Source organism: Cyprinus carpio, chromosome B25 (assembly GCF_018340385.1).
Source record: "Cyprinus carpio isolate SPL01 chromosome B25, ASM1834038v1, whole genome shotgun sequence".
Classification (NCBI taxonomy): Eukaryota; Metazoa; Chordata; class Actinopteri; order Cypriniformes; family Cyprinidae; genus Cyprinus; species Cyprinus carpio.
This window is the reverse complement of record NC_056621.1, coordinates 138199-160687: the sequence shown is the minus strand read 5'-3', so window position 1 is coordinate 160687 and position 22489 is coordinate 138199. Positions and strand designations below refer to the sequence as shown.

Here is a 22489-nt window from a genome sequence, read left to right as displayed (position 1 = left end):
GATATTTTTGTTGCTGTAGTAGTAGTAATAATAATAATAAAAAGACGAGTATAATTAGTAATTTAGTTGCATTGTTATTATATACTAAAATAATTGTTTTAAAGATATTTTTAAATAAATAACTGTTATTATTGCAATAGTGAATGTATTATTATTATTATTATTATTAACACCAGTAGCAGTAGTTGTCTATTAAATACTAGTATTTTTTTTTTCTTGCCTCTTTGGTTCTCTTTTTATTTACAAAAGGTATTCCTTTCCAGAATAGAGATCCCTCCTCCAAGATGCAGTTAAGTTCCTCCTATTTTCATCCAGCTAAAAACTGGTTGTTCACACTGAGACTGGCTCAAACACTCTCACTGTGTGCACAGCTGCCAAAAAAAGAGTCATCTTTGTCTCCAGATGCTAGACAAACACACTATTTGGATTTGTTAAAACGCCTAGTTGACTACCAAAGTATAAAGGGAAGTGTCATCATGGAGAACAGCTTAAGCCAAGAAGCAGAGGAAAATCCCTATCTGTGGTAAGAACTCTCAAACATATGGAAAGTCAGTTTTAAATGCATAAAGTCTGAACCTTGAATCAGTCTTTTCTGATGGTTTAGCCCTGCACAGTGCTGTCTTTAACGAATTAAACTAAAATAAAGTGCAGAATATATTCTCTCATCAAGCACTTGGGCACAGCTTTGAGTTGAGCTGGCAATTGATAGCTGTGTCAGAACTCATGTTTCTCACAGCTGAACTGCTTTTCATGACTAGACTTGTCTTTACACAGACACACTTGCTTTGATCCCAAAGTCTTATTTCAGTGGATACACAAAATCCTCTGAGAATTATATATTAATATAGTTTTCTGATATTTATTATGGCAAAAGGAAAGCTGTCAAAAACACTTGCATTTCTAACTTTTGTTAATGCATATTTGAAATGAAACATACATGCTTTCTCAAGAAACCCATGTGAGCAGACAGCAAAAAAAGGTTTTTCTAGTTTTCAGAGAACACCGTCTCTCAGACGTAAGTGGAGAAAGCGCTACGGAGGCCTGGATGGTAATAAACTGCTAGAGCCAAATAAGGAGGGCGACACAAGAGGTACAAAAAACAAAACAACACTGGAAGAGTGTCATAGATGTGAGCCAGTGAACTTGGTGTTTCCACTGAGAGTGACCCCAGTTGTGAGTGTCACATTAGCTGTGGGAAAGTGTTTTCTGATCATTGATTATGGTTCCAAATTCACATCAGCTCTATAGGAAAAAACTCCAAGATCAGTGTGAGAGTGCTGCTTAAAGTAGGCCAAATGAGATGGGACAGTTCTGTAGACGCTCTCATTTAAGCATGCTTGTGGGCAACACATCTGGGCCATAAAAATGTGCAAAGGCAGTGGGTGTGTTCTGGGGAGGAGTGATGTGGCATATATTGGTTTTAGTGTGGCTGACGAACACGTATAATGCTATATAAAGCTTTAGAATCTTTGTTAAAGCTTCCTCTTCCACTGACATGAATGTAAATTTGATATAACCATTTTTAAAACATTTGAAACCTTTTTACAATAAAAAAAAAAATAGAGATTTATTTTGAAATTAGTTACATATGTATTTTAGTTTACAAATGAAGATTGCAGCAGCAGTTTTAAAGAATAGTTCACTCAGATATGAAAATTTGCTGAAAATGTACTCACCCTCAGGCCATCCGAGAAAGTAGATGAATTTGTTTTTTATGGAAACAGATTTGGAGAAATGTAGCATTTCATCACTTGCTCACTAATGGATTCTCTGTAGTGAATGGGTGCCGTCAGAATGAGAGTCCAAACAGCTGATAAAAACATCACAATAATCCACATGACTCCAGTACATCAATTAAAGTGAAAAGTTGTGTGTTTGTAATAAACAAATTCTTAAAGGCACTTTAACTTTTAATCATCTCTTCTGGCCAAAATATGAGTCAATAATTCAAAATCTATGATAATGTATTTATATATGACTCTGCACCACAGAACCAGTCATAAATCACACATGTATATCTGCAGCAATAGCCACCAATACATTGTATGAGTCAATATTATCGATTTTTCTTTTATGCCAAAAATCATTAGGATATTAAGTAAAGATCATGTTCCATGAAGATATTTTGTAAATTTCCAAGCGTAAATATATCAAAACTTAATTTTCGATTAGTAATACGCATTCATTTAGACAACTTTAAAGGTGATTTTCTCAATATTTAGATTTTTTTTGCACCCTCAGATTCCAGATTTTCCAAATAGTTGCATTTCAGCCAAATATTGTCCTATCCTAACAAGCCATACATCATTGGATAGCTTATTTTTTTTCAGTCATGTGGATTACTTGTGGATTATTGTGATGTTTTTATCAGCTGTTTGGACTCTCATTCTGACGGCACCCATTCACTGCAGAGGATCCACTGGTGAGCAAGTGTTGTAATTGTACATTACAATGTACATTTCTCCAAATCTGTTCACCTGAAGAACAAATTTAACTACATCTTTGATGGCTTGAGGATGAGTAAATTTTCAGCAAGTGAGGAACCCAAAGACTTGTGGCATAGAGTAAAACATCTTAGACTGTTATAAACCACATTCATATTGTTTTGTAAACCATATTTATGTTATGTGGGTTTCCTTTAAAAGAAACATAATTAACTTGCTTTCAAGTTTCACCCCAAGGGATGGAAGTACTGTCTGCATAACTTTGTCTGGCATGTACCACCATATCTGGGCACAAAATCAACTTCCTGAGATGAGGATATTCATCCAAAAATGAAAATAATTCACCCTTGTATAGTTTTTTTTTTTTGGAATACAAAATAAGCTGTTTTTGTCCATACAATAAAACTGAATGGGGTCCAAAACAACCACTGGACACCATTGACTTTCATTGTATAGACTAAAATATATTTTTTTGTGTTTGTCCTGTGGAATAAATTTCATACAGGTTTGGGGATTACATGATTTTCATTTTGGGTAACTTCTGTATGCCTTTAAGATTTATTGTTCTTTTGGATGGAAGATTAAGAGTAAAAATAGACAGATTACATTCCGTCCCCTATCCACAGCAGCATGGTTTCATAAGTTTTAGCTTTCAGAAAATGTTATTGTGTGGGATTTGCTGAGGTTTTGGACCGAGCGGACAACACAACACAACACAAACAATGTCTTAAACTCGTAAGAAACTCTGTGTCCTAGATTCTAAAATAGCCTCATATACATTCTTTGCTGAGGCAATGCTTAGTGGTTTCCAACTTCGAAAATCCTTTTTTAAATCTTGCACTCACAAATAAACACTAATCTTAATCTCTAAAACTCTCTCACAAGATTCAGCAAAGGAGGATTTTTTCTCATCCTGGGTTTTATTCTTTACCCCCCACTCATTCAGAGAATGGAGAGATGACAGATGCCCTCACCAACAGGAGCGCAGACTCTGTGAAGTTTACTGCGTCTAAGGTACATGCTGAGTCCTGCATAACCACACCCACGCATAAAATATAAAACAAACCTGGAGGCGTAAAACTATGACCAGCATTATTAAAAAGACTGAGGTGAGGGACATTTCAATAGTGCTAATGTGCCGTTTTACTGCTGTCTAAAATGAGACTCAGCCGTTCAGCTGACATTTGCAAAAGAGATGTTTTGATTAAAAGGATTATTCCTGGTTCAATACAAGTTTAATGGTAGACTGTTTTTTCTCCTTTTCTTTAAAAAAAGGCAGTGAGACACTTACGGGGTAATTTTTGGCCAAGGTTTTTAAAGCATTTTTTATAAACGCACTATTAATTCTTATTCTTCTTAATCTTATTCTTAAGATGTTAACTATTCAAGTCATTTTACAAATGTTTTAGAGTTTATGGAGTTGCATTGTCATGTAAAATTTAATAACTTGCACAGAAATGCACAGAAAAACTATTTTATCTTACTATTACTATTTTAATTTGTAATTACACATGTAATGATGAAGTTGCGATTTAGAATATATCAAATAACACTATACAATTAAAATTATAATTCAGTACTTTACATGTGCATTATAATGTTAGTCATTCAAAATAAGTGTGCTTCTTTAAAGCACAACCAAAATTTTTGAAATATGACGTTTTCAAATAAAACATTTAATTTGATATTATTACAAAGTGCGCTATTCATGAAGGTGCAAGTGGCCTTTTATTTCATTAATATCATATTATCTGCAAGGAAATATTTTAAAAATATATACACTTTTAAGGTTTGAAGTACACTCACCCAAATACAATTAAAAGCACATCTTTTGCTAAAGGGTCCAATGTTTACAAATCAGCCCCATTCACTTCCATTACTCTGCTTTTCTGCTTTAAAAAACAAAAAACCCTGAATGCATTAAAGACATTGTCTCCACTGCTTAGTCTAGCATGTCTGTACAAAGACAATAAGTTAGCATGTACTTCACCTGTAATAAAATCCCAGCCCTGGAGACGTTGTTACTGCTGGAGGCTAACATTTGTTAGCTCACATGCTGACATAAAAGAGTAATATGTCTCAATATGTTTCCCCACAGCCCTGAACACCTGCAATTAGTTAGACTTCAAAGATGTGTATGGCACCAGCATTATGTTGCATGTTGTATTTCATCAGGCTTCAAAAGGTGTAAAACACACAGATAAGCTAATTCAGGCGTCGCATGCATTATTATGTCTTGGTCCGCATAAAAGCTTGTTCTCACTCAAAAAAATTATGCGCAGACTGTTTGTTTGATGCTATATACAATTAAAATGGAATAGTCTATATATAGATAATTTTTTACAGCCAAGCTCCCAATAAATGTTTTTAATGTTACTAGGAAACAAAAGCTGCAGGGAACATTCCACAACCTGTGCCAAGAAATACCTTTCCATCACAGAGGCCCGTCAATTACGTCTCTCCAGGCTCTACAGGTACAAGAGCAAAATAAAACAATATGTGCACTTATCTCCAGCGGCACATGTTTGTACCTCCTGTTAATTCTCTTTTGCTTCTATGTAGCTTTGTACTCTTGTTTTCTTTTCTTTTCTTTTCTTTTCTTTTCTTTTCTTTTTTTTAATTATTACGGCTCTCGTAATAGGGCAGCAGTGTATTAATATTCCTCAAACATTCTGGTCAGTGTTTGTTCAACACCTCTAACCTTAAGTATTAAATGTCTGCAAATAATTGGGCTTGGTGTATGAACTCCATTCAAATGTTATTTGTAGGTAATTTCAGCTTCGTTTTTCTCTCTGAAAATCTCTCATTCTCTTTTTAATTGACTGGAATGCTATGTGGGATTCTACAGCAATGTATTGGGATTGGTCTACGTTTATAGTTATTTTAGCATAATAAATTGTGATTGATCTTGTCTGCCTTGCATATATTTAAGCATTTAATTGCTACCTTAACACTGTACAGTGTGTATGTGTTGATTTTTGTGTGTGTGGCTGGTTGACTTTTTTTTAATATAATATTTTATTTACACTATTGTTCTAAGTTTGGGGTCAGTTAAAGAAATTAATACTTACCTTTTACTCAGCAAGAAAGCATTCACTTGGTCAAAAGTGACAGGAAAGAGGTTTAATTTATTACAAAAGATTTTTATTTCAAACAAATGCTTTGGTTTGTATTTTTTTTTTATAATATTGTATTGAAATGAAATCTACGATCAGGAATATCAGGAATAAATTACATTTTTAAATATATTAAAAATAAAACAGTTATTTTCAATTGTAATAACATTTCACAATTTTACTGTTTTACTGATCACATAAACACATTAAACACATGTGAGAATAAGACACTTCTTGCAGGCTCCAGACATTTGAACATTTGTGACAGTGTGTGTGTGTGTATATATATATATCTTGTCGAATGATTAATCATGATTAATCACATGCAAAATAATAGTTTTCATTCACATAATATATGTGTGTATACTGTGTGTATTTATTAAGTATATTCAAATACAAACACATGCATGTATATATTTAAGAAAAAATTTTTATATTATATATATTTATATATAATATATTTATATATAAAATATTAAATGTATATACATGTAAATATTTTCAAAATATATACTGTATGTGTGTGTATTTATATATACATAATAAATATACACAGTACACCTACATATATTATGTAAACAAAAAAGTTTTATTTTGGACGCCATTAATAATGATTAATCGTTTTGACAGCACTAATATATAATATTTAGTTGTCTAGCAAGTACTGTTTTTTTTTTTTGTTTCTTCAGGAAATGCTAGTCTAGTTTTCATTTTCTGCTCTAATGAAATTCCTATTCTTTTCCCTAGGCATGCCATCTTTTATAAGCAATGGAGGCACAAAACGGACAGTACCAGAGCAGGACAAACTTCATGCCAGCCAAGCATGGCAACACTTGGGCCGACCAGAGACACATCAAGGTCATTTTAAGAAAAAAGTGTGAGTGTCAAATGCAAAAGGCAGCATTCGCTTAACTTGGTTCAAGAGCTACTAGCTATATGTATACTGACATACACTACACATTATTTTCAAAAGGGCTGCTGATGTGCTCTTTGATAGTTTTGCCTCTGGGGGAAGAGTCAACTGCAATCAGTTTTTTGAGGTACATAGAAATAATTCACCTGAAAATTCAAATTTGCCAAAAATGTACTAGTTTTCAGGGTATTTGAGATGTAGATGAGTTTGTTTCTCCATCGGAACAGATTTGGAGAAATGTAGCATTACATCACTTGCTCACGAGTGATTCCTCTGCGGTGAATGGGTGCCGTCAGAATGAGAGTACAAACAGCGGATAAAAGCATCAAAATAATCCACAAGTAATACATTTTTCTCTAAATCTGTTCTGGCGAAGAAACAAAATCATCTACATCTTGGATGGCCTGAGGGTGAGTACATTTTCAGCAATTTTGCATTTTTGGGTGAACTATTGCTTTAATATTGGCTAATATTCAATAGTGCAGGATGTCATATCTGTCTGTATTTTGGCAGGCCCTGTGGAGCTCAGGAATCATCCGAACAGACCCACGGATTAAAGACTGCTACAGCCTGATGCGGAAATTACAGGAAGCAGACGGAACTGTTGACAGGAGCACTTTTCACAGGCCAGACTGAATCTTGATGCCAGAAGTCAAATTTAAAACATCTTAAATATGAATGCTAAACACCCCTAATCTATTATGCTGCTAATATACTTCATTTGTGAACATCTTGCAGGTGCGTGACTGGCTTTGTGTCTTTCATCCTGAAGGCACTGCAGGGAAGATTTGTCATTCCAGATTTCTCTACATTCACAGAGGAAACACAAAAGCTGTTTATTAAATGCAAGCAACTCTCCTCTGTGAAGGCACGTCAAATCTGTTTCCGCTGCTGTTGTTGTTGTTCTTTTTATATAACAGTCTAGTGAAAAAGACGTGCAAAGAAGCCTTAAAGTAGCACAGGTTATTTTCTAATGGACTGTTTCGTGAAAAATATCCCAATGTGACTCATATCCTGTGCATTTCTGAACAGGAGAAAGAAGATGTAAGAGAGAGCGCCACAAAATGGGGCATTTCAGTTTGTACCGTGGATGGACAGAGGTACCACACAACAGTCCAATTCAATTAATTTGATAAGTGGTCTTCAACAGGGGGTCTTTTTTATCCCTTAGGGGGTCCACAGTGGTACTGTGGGACGTCTGGCAATTATTGTCAGACAATACATGTTAGGCAAAAATATATAAAAAGAAAATATAACAACAAAAATAGAAGAATTTAGAAATAGGCTCAAATTTAATATTATTTCCAAATGATCAATTCAGTTTGCCTGTTGAATTTCAATGATATGATGTTGTTTTTTGGACTTTAGACTTTCCTTAGGAGACTGGGCTGAACCTTGCATTCTGGGAGAGATTTCTTGGCCTCTCATATACGGACTAGCAGTGGACCAGCAAGGATCCGACTATGTGCACAGATTTGTAGGGATGGAGGAATATTGCAAATATGAGTCTCCATTTACCCTGACCAAGCAAGGTAAGTTCAGTCAGTTCATTCCACGTATTCCATTTCTTTGATTTATGTTCAGTTTTGCACTCAAGAACAGTTTGATGTTCCGTTCAAAAACATCTGGCTTAGTAGTGCTTAAAAACATCAAACTTGTTTGCAGGTGTGCCTCATAGTCCTCTGGTTGAGACAGGAGCCATTATCTGCACTTCTTTATTACAGGTAACAATGTCGCTTGTTTAAAAATCAACAAAAATGCATGTTTTATTGACTGTTTTTTGTCATAAAACAGCTGGCAACCAGACCAGTCACCGATGAAGAAGAAAAGTATGAGTCTGTAAGCCTAAATTTTACACTAACCAGCTACATTTGATGAAAAATAAGGCAATCTTAAAGCAAACCATTCTCACGCAGGTTTTGAATATCATCAGAAGACTGTGCAACAAGGAGCACGCAAACCTAAACTGCACCAGGTATTGTCATGAGAAATTGATTTTTTCTGTGCTATTCAGTGTTTATTTGTTAGTGTTAATTGTAACCATCATCACTACTGTTGCAGTTATCAAAACCTGCGAAAAGACATCATCCATCTCCACGCGCTTTCATTTTACTTACAAGAGAAGAAAGTAAGTCGGGGATAATTCCCTAAAAGATCGATTTTGTTTCCACGTCACAAAGGGTCTTTTAAACTCATCTGTTTTTGATAACTAAATCATTCCAGTGCTTCCCAGAAGGTGTTGGGATCAATTCTACACTGGATTTACTGTTACAGGTATTCAGCTTAATGTATTATATTCTTGATAAGAAAGAATGCATGATTGAATTTTCATTTTGCATACGTCTCAGTGTTTATCGACAGAAGTCACCTGCGAGTCTGGCGCTGCACTGGCAGCAACCCTAGCTAATGGGGGACTGTGCCCCCTGTCAGGTGACCAAGTGATGTCACCCCACGCCGTCCGCAGCATGCTTTCCATGATGCAGGTGGCTGGAATGAATGATTATTCCAGAATGTTTCATTTCAAGGTGAGTTTGTGGCCAAGCTGGTAAATAATGAGTCATATTTGTGTGATATATCGCAGGTTTAACATCAGTTGGGTTTAAGTTCTGCAAATCTTCAGTTTAAATTCACTCCCACATCTCTAACAGGATTTTTGAAGCAATTAAATTTGCTCCCACTTTCATGTAACTAATTAAAATGGCCTCTACCCTGCAACGTTAATTAGCAATAATGGTAACAATCATTGATAATAAATAGCAGTGGATGTGTCCATGAATTAACAATGTCTGAAAGAATTATGTATTCCCCTACTGCCCTCTAATGGACACAGTCCAGAATGCTTTTTAAATCCTGGATAATAATGCAGATGTACCCATTTTAAATGTGCACGAGGATTTAAAGCAGAATAATTTAGGCTGGATAATATAATTGCTTTCAATATAATTCTACAATGCAGACATCTGTGCCTGCTAAGTCCAGTCAGTCTGGAGCTGTGTTGATCGTGGTTCCTGGAGTTCTGGGACTCATGTGCTGGTCTCCTGGACTGGACTGCAATGGAAATTCATGGAGGGGTGTCCATTTCTGTGAGGTATGAAAATGGATTAATATACTTCAGTTTTGTGTATACAGGAGTTTTGTGGCTTGTAGCTCAGTTCATCTAAAGGCTAGTGCACTCTTTAACTTACGTAGATAAAAATGAACTTGCAGAAAACATACGCATTTAAAATTTGCATTGTCAGACCAAAGAGATGAATGACTTATCCAGTATGTCCAATCATATACTGTCTAGTATAAGAACGCCCCTCCCCCTGGTACCACCTGCTTCTGGCTATTAATCTGACAAACCTAAAGCTTATTGTCTAGTAAAAAAATTATATAATAATTGTCTGTTTTGTCAAAGGAGCTGGTTTCAACCTTCCAGCTGCACAGTTTTGACATCAGGACTCCATTCAGACAGGTGCTGTGTTACAGACAGTGGAAAGTGGAGTCAGAGGTCTGGTTAATATTTGATATATACTGTATATTAAATGCATTTACAATTCCTGATGCTTTCGCGATATGGAGGTAAATAAATATTTCTTTCTTGAATTACAGGGATACCAAATTATGAATGTACTTTTGGCTGCTTACAGAGGGGACATAGTGTCTCTGCGCAGGTAGGATGTCCATAATAACATATAGACCTCAGACACAAGTATTTTATTGAAAAAAATGTTATATACAAATATTATATTAAAAATTATAAATTAACTATTAAATTAGAAATATTATATGCAAATATTATATACAAATTCTATATTAAAAATGATATATTAACACAATTAAAAATAAATCTTATGCTGCGTTCACACCAAACGCGAATAGAGCGTCTGGCACGAATGATTTCAATGTTAAGTCAATATACATTTAAGTAATATTATATATATATAGAGAGAGATAGAGAGAATTATATATATATATATTGAATTATATACAAATTGTAAAGTTTTTAGATATTGTGGTAATATTTCTTGCTCTGCCTTTTAATTTAAATGTAAAAAAAAAAAAAATCACAGATATGACAGTATCTGTGACAACTGACAATGACAATTTACGCAAAATTTAATTAATTTTGACTGCCAATATGTCACCATAGCATTTGAATTAAGTTTGTTTTCCATCTGTCTATAAATGACCTCTAAACCTGCACGGTGGATTATACTGAAAACAGTGAAACCAGAGTTAATTTCTCTTTTATAGGTACCTTCTGTCAGGAGCAGATGTGAATGCTGTGGATTATGACGGACGGTCAGCGCTGCACGTCGCAGCCTCTGAGGGCCGTCTGGACGTCATCAAGTTCCTGGTGGAGAATGCAGGGGCAAACTGCAGACTCAAGGACAGGTAACTTTATCAAAGTCATGCATGATATGACTATTACTACAGGTGTTACAGTATATACCAGCCAACAGGACTAATGTGCCATGTTGATGTTCGCAGGTGGGGAAACACGGCCTTACAGGAGGCCATGAGATGCAATCAAGACCCTGCCATCCAGTTCCTGAAGAAATACATAGATTATGAAGAGAGTTTATGATAAATACTAATAACTCATTGGGTGCATTCATTAAGATTTGATATTTACATTCAAGATATGGATTATATTTAGAATGAAGAGGTGGTTATAAAGAGCAGCAAAGACTTGGATGGAAAACATGAGCTGTATTCTGCTGGCGACAGTCCCAGACAACCACTCACTGCTTACTGAGAATTACTGGAACCTTGTTTTCTCAATAAATCCTTCAACAGCATGTGTTTACAGATTCAACACTCAAACATTATGAATGAATGTGCACAAATCCAATGCCATCTTATTTTTGCTGTAGTTGTTGGATAGACAACTGTATGCAATTTAACTGGACAAGGGTATTTTCATAAATGTCATAGTGGGGCAAGTTGTCACACGTTGTGTCAATGTTGAAAAGAGTCATGCTGCTTTGTGGATTTTTTCAGGATTCTTTGCTGATTAGAAAGTTCAAACTGTAACTTTTGAACAATTTACTGACACTTTAAAACAATTTAATGCATTCTTGCTGATGGCTGCTGAAAATTCACCTTTGCCATCACAGGAATAAATTACAGTTTAAAATATATGTAAATAGATTTATTTTAAACTGTAAATTTCACAATATTGCTGTTTCAGCTGTATTTTTTATTAAATAAATGCAGCCTTGGTGAGCTTAAAATACTTAATCGAAAATATGTAAAAATTCTTAATGACTTTATTGGTATGATATAAATTTATACAGTTTAATAATTACAATATTTTAGATGAAAACTGTTTTTTGTTGTTGTTTTACATTATCATGTACATGTGTGCTGTTTAAACAATTTTACTTACACTTAAATCACTTTAATTTAGCTGAAAATGACGTGCTGTTTAATGCCAATTGTGACAACTTACCCCATACTTTGTGACAACATGCCCCACTACTAGTTAATTTGTATTCAAGAAACTGTATCTTTAATGTACAGAAGCTATTTTTTATACTTTAAGACTTTAAAATATGTGCCTATACAGAAACTGACTTTCAAAAAACATCCAGAGAAAAAAAAACCTGGAGTTGAAAACGTGATAACTAGCCCCGGTTTTTCCTAAAGGCTAGTTATTTATGGAAACTTTCAGAATATAAGGCTTTATGTAGGCTAACGCTGCCCTACATCTTCAAACCCTGTCCCCTGTATCGCCTTCTGCTGAAACTGTTGCAGTAGACACACGCCTGTACAGATGAGTGACCTCTAGGACCGCCACAGCTGCAGGATCTCAGCACAGCCCCACCAATCAAATCTGGGCAATGTCCCAAGGTGCAAAATAACAGTCTAACGTTACATTGCGACTGACGGAGGAGGGTGGAGAGCAATGTGGAGATAGTACACAGACGCAGCCATCCCAACACGATTGTCCATGTGAAACATTTGAGGACGAGCGCGGATAAAAATGTCAGTGGCCGGACTGAAGAAACAGTTTCACAAAGCGAGTCAGGTAATACGAAGCTTGATTTTGTGTCACGATGCAGACAAGATTTATTTAAGTGATCAAATTATTTCTTTAAAATGATAGCCTACCAACAGTACATAAACATAACTGCGCTTTAATTTTAAAGAATTGTTTTACTTTTATGATGTACTGCGTTGTTGGCTGCGTGCGGCAATGTGCGGATTCGTGAATGAACTGCACTTTTGAGTCGAATCTTTTCAGTGAATCGGGTGAACCAAACTATGATTCAGTCTGTATGATTCTCGAGTGAACAACTCATCGATTCACTGAACCAAGAACTGTATCGAGAAGAGATAAAATATACAAAGTATTTTTTGTTTACTACTTGACACATACAAAACAGATGGTTTTAAAAAGGTGCAATTTTAATAAAAAATACAATACGTTTTCAGAGATGTAACGTTTAGTATTGTATAAACTATAAAGTAAATTATATTTCCGTTGTGAATGAACTAAATTGAATGGCAGCAACAAACTGGGACATATTTTAAATTGCAACACCCTTAAAATTATATCGTTCAAATGTTAGCGATATGTGCCGTGACATGAACCACGCGATGACGCAATTACTTCTTTGAACCGATTCTTTGAAACGATGTGTTCAAAAGAACCGATTCCCGGGAATTAATCAGACTTTTCCTCACTTCGTTGCAATCTTTCTCTGTTCGCCAGATCTAGAGCAACTGAAGCCAACCGTGTGTGACCTGATATGGTGGCCCAGTTAATGATGAACTGCCAAGCTAAAAAATACATGGCATTAGATTATGTGTAAATGTTTTGTTCCTGTTTATCAGGTAAAGATTTAAGTGCTGTAGTTCCACACTAGAACTGTGCTTCTCAGCATCCAAATTATGTAATCAGACATGTGCTTCTCACCTTGTGTTTCTGAGGTTTGAAGGCTGAATGTGCTAAAATGCAAACTAGTGTGAGACACACGAACATGGGGAACATGGGTGTTGTCTGTTTCTTGGATCCAAAGTCCTCTTACTATCTGCTAGCCTATTGTTTTGTTCATATCAAGTTTATTGTGTATGATAAATCCCCAGGAATTTATAATACAGCCTGATCATTGACTCATGGAGGTTTTGTATTAATAAAAGTTTCTAGGTCCCCAAGCCACCAGTAAAGTATGTTAATTAAAAAGTTTCCAAGGTCACATTCTTTCGATTCATTCATGGCGGACTGAATCCTCTTAGTGTTTTGGACGAATTGGCCAAACAACTGACCTTCATAAACAGTTTGGCTTATGAACCACAGGAAACAGATGCTCAGTTATCACAATGTGTTTAAAAAGGCGAGGCTTGTGGATTTCCGGGTTTTGTTTGGAAATGTTGTAGACATTGGATTCTGTTGTGATCAGATTAGCCACTCGTTATCATATTGTGTAAGATTTCAATTAAACTATTAAGGTAATTATTATGATCACTTTCTGTATTGCCCTTAAAATTGTGTATCTTATGAAAAATATAATTAGTCAAAATATTTAAATGTTCATCTGAACTGTATGTTGAATTAGATTAACTTATTGCATAAAGTTTTTTTCAAGCCCACTCAACAGTAAGTGATATTATTTTTTCCCCCTCTTTGATTATCCTTACAGTTGCTAAAGGAAAAGATCAATGGAGTTGAGGGAACAAAACTGGATGAGGAATTCCTCAACATGGAGCGGGTATAAATATCAATCTCAGCTGAATAAAGAAAAAAGATTAGACATTTTAAAGATCTCAATGCATCAAAAAGTATTTTTTGTTTTTTCTTTTTTATTGAAAAAACTGATATTACCCACAAACTGATTCTCGACCTTGTTCCAAAAACTATAGGATATCTTCAGCCAAACCCAGGTATTATATTTAATAATATTTATTTATTATAAGATTTACAATATATGCTATTTATTATAATTGTGTATTATCTAAGATATATTATCATATTTGTTACAATATTTAATTTTATATATTTCATTGATTCTCTTTTTCTTTTTTTGTTCCTAGCATACAGAGCAAAGCTCAGCATGCTCAGTACAGTGTCCAAAATCCGTGGGCAGGTGAGGTCTGTGGGATATCCTCAGGCAGAGGGCATTCTGGGCGACTGCATGCTGCGCTATGGCAATGAGCTTGGAGCTCAGTCTGGTTTTGGTATGTTTAAGACAAATAAAAACACAATGGGTATTTTTTTTACTGCTTTAAAAATGTAAAAATACCAGTTTTACTACAATTGTAGGTTTTGCTCTGCTTGAAATGGGAGAGGCGCTGAAGCAAGTAGCCCAGGCAAAAGACTGCATGGATGTCCGAGTGAAACGAACCTTCATTGATCCTCTGCAGTCCCTGCAGCACAAAGAGCTGAAGGAAATTGCGGTCAGTCTGTATGTTGTAAATGGGCTTGATATACACTGCCGTTCAAAAGTTTGGAATCAGTAAGATTTGTAATGTTTTTTAATGGAGGTCTCTTATGTTCATCAAGGCTGTATTCATTTGATCGAAAATACAGAAAAAACTGTTATATTTTGAAATATTATTGCAATTTCTAATATTGGTTTCCTATGTTAATATACTTTAAAATACAATTTATTTCTGTGATGCAGTGCTGAGTTTTCAGTGTCATTACTCCAGTTTTCAGTGTCACATGATCCTTTAGAAATCATTCTAATATGCTGATTTATTACCAGTGTTGAAACTGTTGTGCTGCTTAACCTGTGATACTTTTTAATTTGATTCTTTGATGAATAAAAAGTTCAAAAGAACAGCATTTGTTCAAAATATATATATTTTTCTAACAATATAAGTCTTTACTATCCCTTTTTATGCATTTAACAAATCCTTGCTGAATAAAAGCATTAATTTCTTTAAAAAGAAAGAAAGAAAAAAATTTCTGACCCCAAACTTTTGGTGAAATGATGAAATCAGATTTACTATTGTTGCGTATTGTTGTGTTTTTGGGTTTTTTTGTTTTTTCTGTGGGTTTTTGTTTGTATTATGATGTATTTTGTTGTGAATAAAGACATAAACATAACTTTTCTTCTTTTTCTGGTTATCAGTATCATCTGAGAAAACTTGAAGGTCGCCGTCTAGATTTTGATTACAAGAAAAGGCGTAAAGGCAAGATTGCAGACTCTGAAATTAAGAAAGCATTCGAAAAGTTTGAAGAATCAAAAGACCTGGCTGAGAGAAGCATGTTTAATCTCCTAGAGAGAGATGTAAGTTAGTGTTTATATTCATATAAATAATTTTATTATTTGTTTTTGCTTGTTAGTTTATATTTTTGAACATTTTTCCAGACATAAATAAATCGTTTGATTTTTTTGACATTTTTGTTTTAGGTACAACGGATGCAACACCTCTCAGGTCTTTTAGAGGCAGTAATGGACTACCACCGCCAGTCACACCAGATTCTAGAAAATCTCAGGAGTAGTTTGCAGAGCAGGTTAGAATCATGATTTCAGCTGTACTTATTTTCTCTCCTTTTATTGGTTTCATTTAATGTGCGAGTTTATTTTTCACTCTATACAGGATAACAGACGCAAGCAATCAACCCAAAAGGAAATTTGCATCTAAATCAGTTGCCAGCACAGTGTGCTACACGGATATTTATGGATTTTCCACATGCTCATCCGGTCAGTCATCAGGCATGATATTAAGTCATTTGATTACATTAAACAGAAACTGTTTACAAAGAGTTTCTGAATTCTCTGATAGCTGAAATGCTGTATCATGTACTACAGATACTGAGGTTACTGAAGCTTTGAGTGAAAAATGTAAGTCATTTTAAAAGTGATGCACAAACTCAGCTATTTTATAAGGTAGCTGGAAGTATCCCAGCTTGCTTTGCTACTAATGTCTTCCAATCTTTCTCTACCAGATGCACCAGTTGTTGTTCACCCTCCTAACAAAGTCACCATTAAAGCTCAAATGTCAGACAAGCCAACCAGCAACAGTAAGTTTTTTTTTTTTTTTTTTTTTTTTGCTTTAAAGTGACATTAACCTTGTATAACCTTGTATAAATAAAATGCATTTTTCTTCTTGTGTGCTAGATGATAACGGCCCCCCTTTGGACCAGCCTTGTTGTCAGGCACTTTACAGTTTCCAGCCAGAAAACAAGGGCGAGCTGGGCTTTAAGGAGGGCGACATCATCATTTTGACCAGCCAGATCGATGAGAACTGGTGTGAGGGAATGATCAGAGGGGAGGCTGGCTTATTTCCCATGAACTTCGTCAAAGTCCTTGTACCTCTGCCACAGTGACGGCGGGAAGGCCCTGCAGCTGGACAACATGAACTGTGCCAGTTTTTGAAGATTCAGAAACTTTGATAATTTGATATAAGTTAATATGTGAAGCACTTCTGAGCCCTTGCTGTATATTTATCTATATAATCACTATGCAAAATCATGTAGCCTGCCTTGTATTCCTTATCTGATTATTTTTTATGAATCTTATAATGTTAAATAAATATGCTGCTATATTAAAGTCTTAAGTATCCCTTTATATGTGGCACTATGATATATATGTGACCCTGAAGCCCACAAAACCAGTCCATAAGTAGCACAGGTAATATTTTTAGCAATAGCCAACAATACATTGTATGGGTCAAATTATCCATTTTGTCTTTTATGACAAGAAGCATTAGGATATTAAGCAAATGATCATATTCCATGAAGATCATTTTTGTAACAAATTTCTTAGCATAAATATATCAAAATGTAATTTTTGATTAGTTATATGCATTGCTAAGGACTTCATTTGGACAACTTTAAAGGTGATTTTCTCGATATTTAGATTTTTTTTTTTTGCAACTTCAGATTTTCAAATAGTTGTATCTCTGCCAAATAGTATCATATTGAACAATACATCAATGGAAAGCTTATTTATTCAGCTTTCAGATTATGTATCTCCAATACAAAAAACAAAAAAATTAACCCGTTTAATATTTAGGTCAAGGGTCACATGAGCTTATTAAATACAACATATGGTCATAACCCTGAGTATTATTTTCTTTTCTCTTTTTTAAAATAGCACACAAAACATCTAAAAATAAATGACTTCTCAGGAGTGATTTTCTTTTTTCTTTGTCTTTCCTTAAACCCGAACGTGCACTGCATTAACATCTTCTAGCCAATGTTCTGTTGGTCGTATCGCAAAATACATTTTGTTTACTTGAATTTAACAGCACTATAAACTCACGTGATCGCATATTGGACCGTGTACCTTCGTATAATTCGTTTTTTAATTTAATATTGAAATCTGAAAAATGAAAAAATGGCACATTTTTCATTTTTCATTCATTCAACAAAAACAACGAAAATCAAGAATCGTCGCGTCAATTTTTCGCTTGTTTTTTTACGTTCATGGACAGAAAACGAATATACTAACAACTTGAATATTCGATCTCTACATGTGGGCGGAATTTAAACGCCCCTCTCCACTGATTTGTCAACCAAACATTACCAAACATAATAATAGTCCTAAATAAACATAATAAGAGTCCTCCGTCGCTTACTACGGATTCCTTAACGGGTTGTTATTTTCTACTACACATTTTTTATCCTTTCTCTTCATCAAACAGCCAGGAAGCGTTATCCCAAAAGCTCCTAATAAACGAGTTAGATACTACTGATCATTAATATCTACTAGGTCTGTTCGCTCAAACGCGTCATAACTTAAGTAGCACTTATAATTCATCGTAGATCTATGAGTGCTCTGGAGTAATAATAAAGCCCTAAGTGCATCGTAAGAACAGATTTATGTGGTCACCTTGGCAGGACAATTGGGCAGATTAACACCGTTTTACTTTATTCCAGTGCAATGTAATTATTATCTGATAATGATTTTGATTGTACTTTAGTGTACACTCATTGGTTTGACTGGACTGACTTCCTTCTTTTTTTTCATAAAATGAAAATATTATTAAAGGGCAGAAAAAATATGAAATACATGCTAAATTAAATGATTGAACAAGTGAAAATGAATCAACAAATGAGTAGGAAATTGATGCTTTCAAAAGACTGGGGGGAAAAATCTGTCATTGACTTGACTACGCTTGGACGAACTGCACTAATACCATCCATGTATTGGACCTGGAAATGACATCTCTCTCTCATCATCTCTATCTCTCGAACTCGAACGTCCTCTGCATCCTCTCGATCCTCCCTCTCGTACTCGTCTCTCTTAACATCTCTCTCCTCTATCATATATATATTTATAGGTTAAGGTATATAATTATTATGTTTATAAATATAATATTAACCACACTATATAAACCATAATAATATTAATATAATTTGTTATTATATCTGAGTTGTCTGGGAACGCAGGATGATTATCTTTAGTCTCATTATAAACTAAACGATCTGTTGTACTACAGTTACAAACCATCTTCTATAAGGTGTGACATTTCAGCACTTCGACAAACGGACTCATCAGTCGAGCGTCCTTAAGTATGACTTAATGGCATGGCTATGTGCTATTTGCCTGTGAGATGCAACTTGTTTGGGAAGAAGCGCATGTGACACACAGTAGCGAACGATGCGGTAACATGTAAGCATACCGTAGAAAACGCTCTTTAGGTCTACGATTCAATCATTATCGGGAACAGCAGCCCATGATTAACGAATTGGCTAGAACACAACCATACAGAGGCGAGCCTACAGAGCTATTCTTTTGTGTAGGATACATTCCTGCCACCTAACCAGTGAAACTATTTAGTTTTAGCTCATAAATATTAATTTACTTTCGCACTCTGCACCTTCACAACTACCATACTAGCCTATACATCGTTTGGCACAACAACCTTTGTCGGCACTGCAGCGTGGGGAGACTGGTATTAGACCTAAGGCGCAGACCACTCACTATTAATTTATGTGAACCTACGGTAGTTTTAGACAATAATCTCTGAGTTGATTTAATTAATAATTGGGTGTTGGCCAGCCTAACTGATAGCATAGACACATTGTTATTTTCTCTGCCAACTAAAGCCCACGCCACAGACTACCGCTGTGTGACTGACTCACAGTAGTGCATAGAGTGGTGTATCGGTCCCCCTGATTCATGTCTTTGAAAGACCCATTATTTATAGACAACATTTCACTGAGCAATTTATTATAGACAGCCCACATGATTTATAAAGTCTCTGAATGTTATAATGAATGAACGCTGTTTGAACCGAATGAGATTGAATAAAAGGCTTCTTTATTCACAGTTACACAGAGAAATAAACCGTGCCATACCTAGTGGTGATGATTACTTTCGTAATTCAAGTTGTCAGTGTTCATTTTTATTTCATTTTCAAAATCATTTTCATTTTGCTCATTTTTCTGTAATTAGAAATGTTTGTATAAAAACATTCACTCTATATTTGTCACGTTATACAATATTTGTATGCATTGGCTATGTAAATTAACGTACCGACCCGTCTGATCCAGCCTCAAACTGGTAAATACAGATCTCATTAAAGCATCTTTCAGAAGCGAGGTTCTTTATCTCTGAAAACTGATTTAATTGGTAACAGCCTATTGTCATATTATTATTATTTTTTTTTTTTTTTGGAGTAAAGAAATTTAACATTACAGATGACATACAAAAGGTAAAAGTAAAAAAAAACGGTACACAAACACACAAAACAAACAAAACTGAAAATCAGGTGCCCTCTTTTGGTGAAAATTAATTTCTGACACTGATCTCGGGTTTAGTGTTCGAAGGTTTTTCAACCCCCACACCCGTAATAATAATTCAAATGAGTACACACCGCACAACTCCTACAACAAATAACAAACATAAAAACATTAACCTTAAATAATAAAAACACACAAAATCTACAATATAACAAGATATCAAACGACTCAATAAAATACTCAGACAATACAATCTATAAAAAACATAAATAATCCATAAATGACAAAAGATACAAAACAATAAACACCAAACATTAAATACAAAAACGAAAATACAAAAAAAAAACTACCCTATCTAACAAACACACATAACACACCCAAACCGACCCATGCACACCAAGAAAAACAAAACAACAAAACCAATGACTACAACTATCACCACAATACAATAAAAAATCAACACAATACATATAAACTACAACTAAACACACTGCTACCTATAATACATCATATAAAAATCAGATTTAAACAAATTAAAAAAAAACCTGTAATAAATTTCAAAAAAATCACAAACAAAATCTATAAAACTCTCGAAAAATACGGTTTGTAACATGCTACAAACTTTAATCTAAATTATTAAAAGAACCTCAACAAACCACATCACATTGTATTAACAAACAACAAAATACACAAAACGTAAAAAATCCAAAAACAACCTAAATGTTTTACACTCCAAATAACACATTCCCAATCAGCGGAAAACCACACCTAAAAACCCATAAACAATAAAACACAAGTAATATTAAAAAGTTTACACTCAACCTAAAATCACCAAGAACTCAAGAACAACAGTAACCAAAAACCTCTCTCAAAAACTAAATCTAATAAAACCATACAACACATATAACCAACAAAAAAAACTCCACAACTAAATCACAACATCCAAACTACAACTAAATAACAATACAAACCTTAAATAACAATCTGAACATATCTACAAATATACTCCAATACAACAATTCTTATCAGGCCTGCAACGTGTACATTACAATAAAAAATACCCATAATACATATTAAGCTAATCTAATACTAACACACCGAAAACACACAACACTATACAAAATCTAAAAAAACTAAACACAATAATAAAAAATCAAAATAAAACCACAATCTATCCACTAACAAAAAACAAAAAAAAATACCAAACTAAATCAAAAAAAAAAAAAACGACAAATAATAATTAAATCCACAACATTACTAAACGAAAAATAAACAAAAACAATACCCACCCCAAATACAACCATAAACCACACAACACCCTTCAAAATCAAACAAACAACTATATAACATATAACGAAAAAAAACAAAAACACAAAAAGAAATCTAAAACTATAAAAATAAGAAAAAAACAACACTAACTTAAAAACCATGTTAACAGAATTTGTTTTTTAAAGTTAAGATTGATAAATTAGCTCAATGCTTGTTGGCTAACTTGCTGTAATTTCCCCAAGTCACAAAGCATATTTTAAAATTGAAAGGATAAAAATATTTTCGTTAAAATAAAAATTCAGACTACAAAATACCATGAAAAAAAAAATTTGGGGGCGTAAAAAATGGTTTTTAAATTTCCCTAATCATAAAAGGGACATAATATTTTAAAAGTGAAATATTATCGATTATTTGAAACATTTTTCCCATAAAAGTTTTGGATTCTTGTAGGGGAAAACAGGGGGTCGCGCGCCACAGCGTCCTCTTTTTTCCCCTGGCACCGTTCTATGGAGGACGCCGCGGCTGGTGTCGTCGGTGACTTCTGAAGATCTGGGACCGACCCCCAGCGGCTGGAAGTTCGCCCTCACGTGCCCGCCCCTGGCTCAATGTGCTGGGGGCGCAGTACCCTTTCCCCTGTCACATCACCTAAACCATTTCCATTGGGATTCAGCGCTTTCCATTCTCACGGGATCCCAGGCAAATATTATATAATGGGCTTTATGTGTGTGTGCAACCTGTTTCCCAAAGCAAGTGTAATTTCTTTTATTTGACTGAAAAGAAATGCTAAAATTATATAAAAAATAAGAATTATATTCATTTTAATTAAAATAATACAATTGTTTAAGCAATTGTTTAAAAAAAGACATGAATAAATTATATTGAAATAAATAGATAAAAAAAATAGAAACATTAAATTAAATTAATTCAAAATTTATTAAATAAATCTAAAAAATAAGAATAGTACAAATTAAGTGAAAAAGAAAAAAACTTTTTTCGAAACTAAATATTTCCCCAAACAACTTTTAATTTGCGTATCAATTAAAATTTTTTAAAATTTCTTCAAATAAAAATATATACTCCTTTTATTTTGGATTCCCCTTGCATAAGTTTAAAT

The 22489-nt window shown here is 34.3% G+C and overlaps 2 protein-coding genes across 6 annotated transcripts; both read left to right on the top strand.

Moving 5' to 3' along the window:
* Nucleotides 1-361: 361 nt before the first annotated feature.
* On the top strand, nt 362-11260 carry LOC109060819 (glutaminase liver isoform, mitochondrial-like). Its single transcript, XM_042753223.1, has 21 exons — nt 362-523; nt 990-1090; nt 3391-3458; nt 4825-4918; nt 6308-6437; nt 6534-6600; nt 6987-7099; nt 7212-7341; nt 7506-7573; nt 7842-8005; nt 8139-8197; nt 8268-8312; nt 8390-8448; nt 8535-8601; nt 8697-8747; nt 8822-8998; nt 9430-9561; nt 9874-9966; nt 10068-10129; nt 10713-10853; nt 10950-11260. Exons 1-21 carry the CDS (start codon nt 477-479, stop codon nt 11044-11046), a joined length of 1965 nt encoding a protein of 654 aa, XP_042609157.1. The 5' UTR covers nt 362-476; the 3' UTR covers nt 11047-11260.
* A 984-nt stretch (nt 11261-12244) lies between these two features.
* Nucleotides 12245-16966, top strand: LOC109046249 (endophilin-A3-like). 5 transcript variants are annotated; one of them, XM_042753179.1, is made up of 11 exons: nt 12245-12492; nt 14108-14176; nt 14276-14348; nt 14499-14642; nt 14728-14861; nt 15542-15700; nt 15824-15927; nt 16014-16129; nt 16226-16258; nt 16363-16437; nt 16535-16966. In XM_042753179.1, the coding sequence occupies exons 1-11, from the start codon at nt 12448-12450 to the stop codon at nt 16741-16743; spliced, it is 1161 nt and encodes a 386-aa protein (XP_042609113.1). In that variant the 5' UTR covers nt 12245-12447; the 3' UTR covers nt 16744-16966. The 5 variants fall into 5 exon arrangements, with proteins under 5 accessions (XP_042609113.1, XP_042609117.1, XP_042609118.1 ...); XM_042753180.1 differs by having other exon boundaries at nt 12249-12492; nt 16014-16117; XM_042753182.1 differs by lacking the exon at nt 12245-12492 and adding an exon at nt 12927-13301.
* Nucleotides 16967-22489: the final 5523 nt, after the last annotated feature.

Bases quoted from the DNA above. Each gene is read 5' to 3' on its own strand.
- LOC109060819 (XM_042753223.1), top strand. From the start codon at position 477: ATGGAGAACAGCTTAAGCCAAGAAGCAGAGGAAAATCCCTATCTGTG. The intron at 1,091-3,390 runs GTACAAAAAACA...CCACTCATTCAG, and splicing joins TAAGGAGGGCGACACAAGAG to AGAATGGAGAGATGACAGAT. The intron at 6,601-6,986 runs GTACATAGAAAT...GTATTTTGGCAG, and splicing joins ACTGCAATCAGTTTTTTGAG to GCCCTGTGGAGCTCAGGAAT.
- LOC109046249 (XM_042753179.1), top strand. From the start codon at position 12,448: ATGTCAGTGGCCGGACTGAAGAAACAGTTTCACAAAGCGAGTCAG. The intron at 14,643-14,727 runs GTATGTTTAAGA...CTACAATTGTAG, and splicing joins TGGAGCTCAGTCTGGTTTTG to GTTTTGCTCTGCTTGAAATG. The intron at 14,862-15,541 runs GTCAGTCTGTAT...TCTGGTTATCAG, and splicing joins AAGAGCTGAAGGAAATTGCG to TATCATCTGAGAAAACTTGA.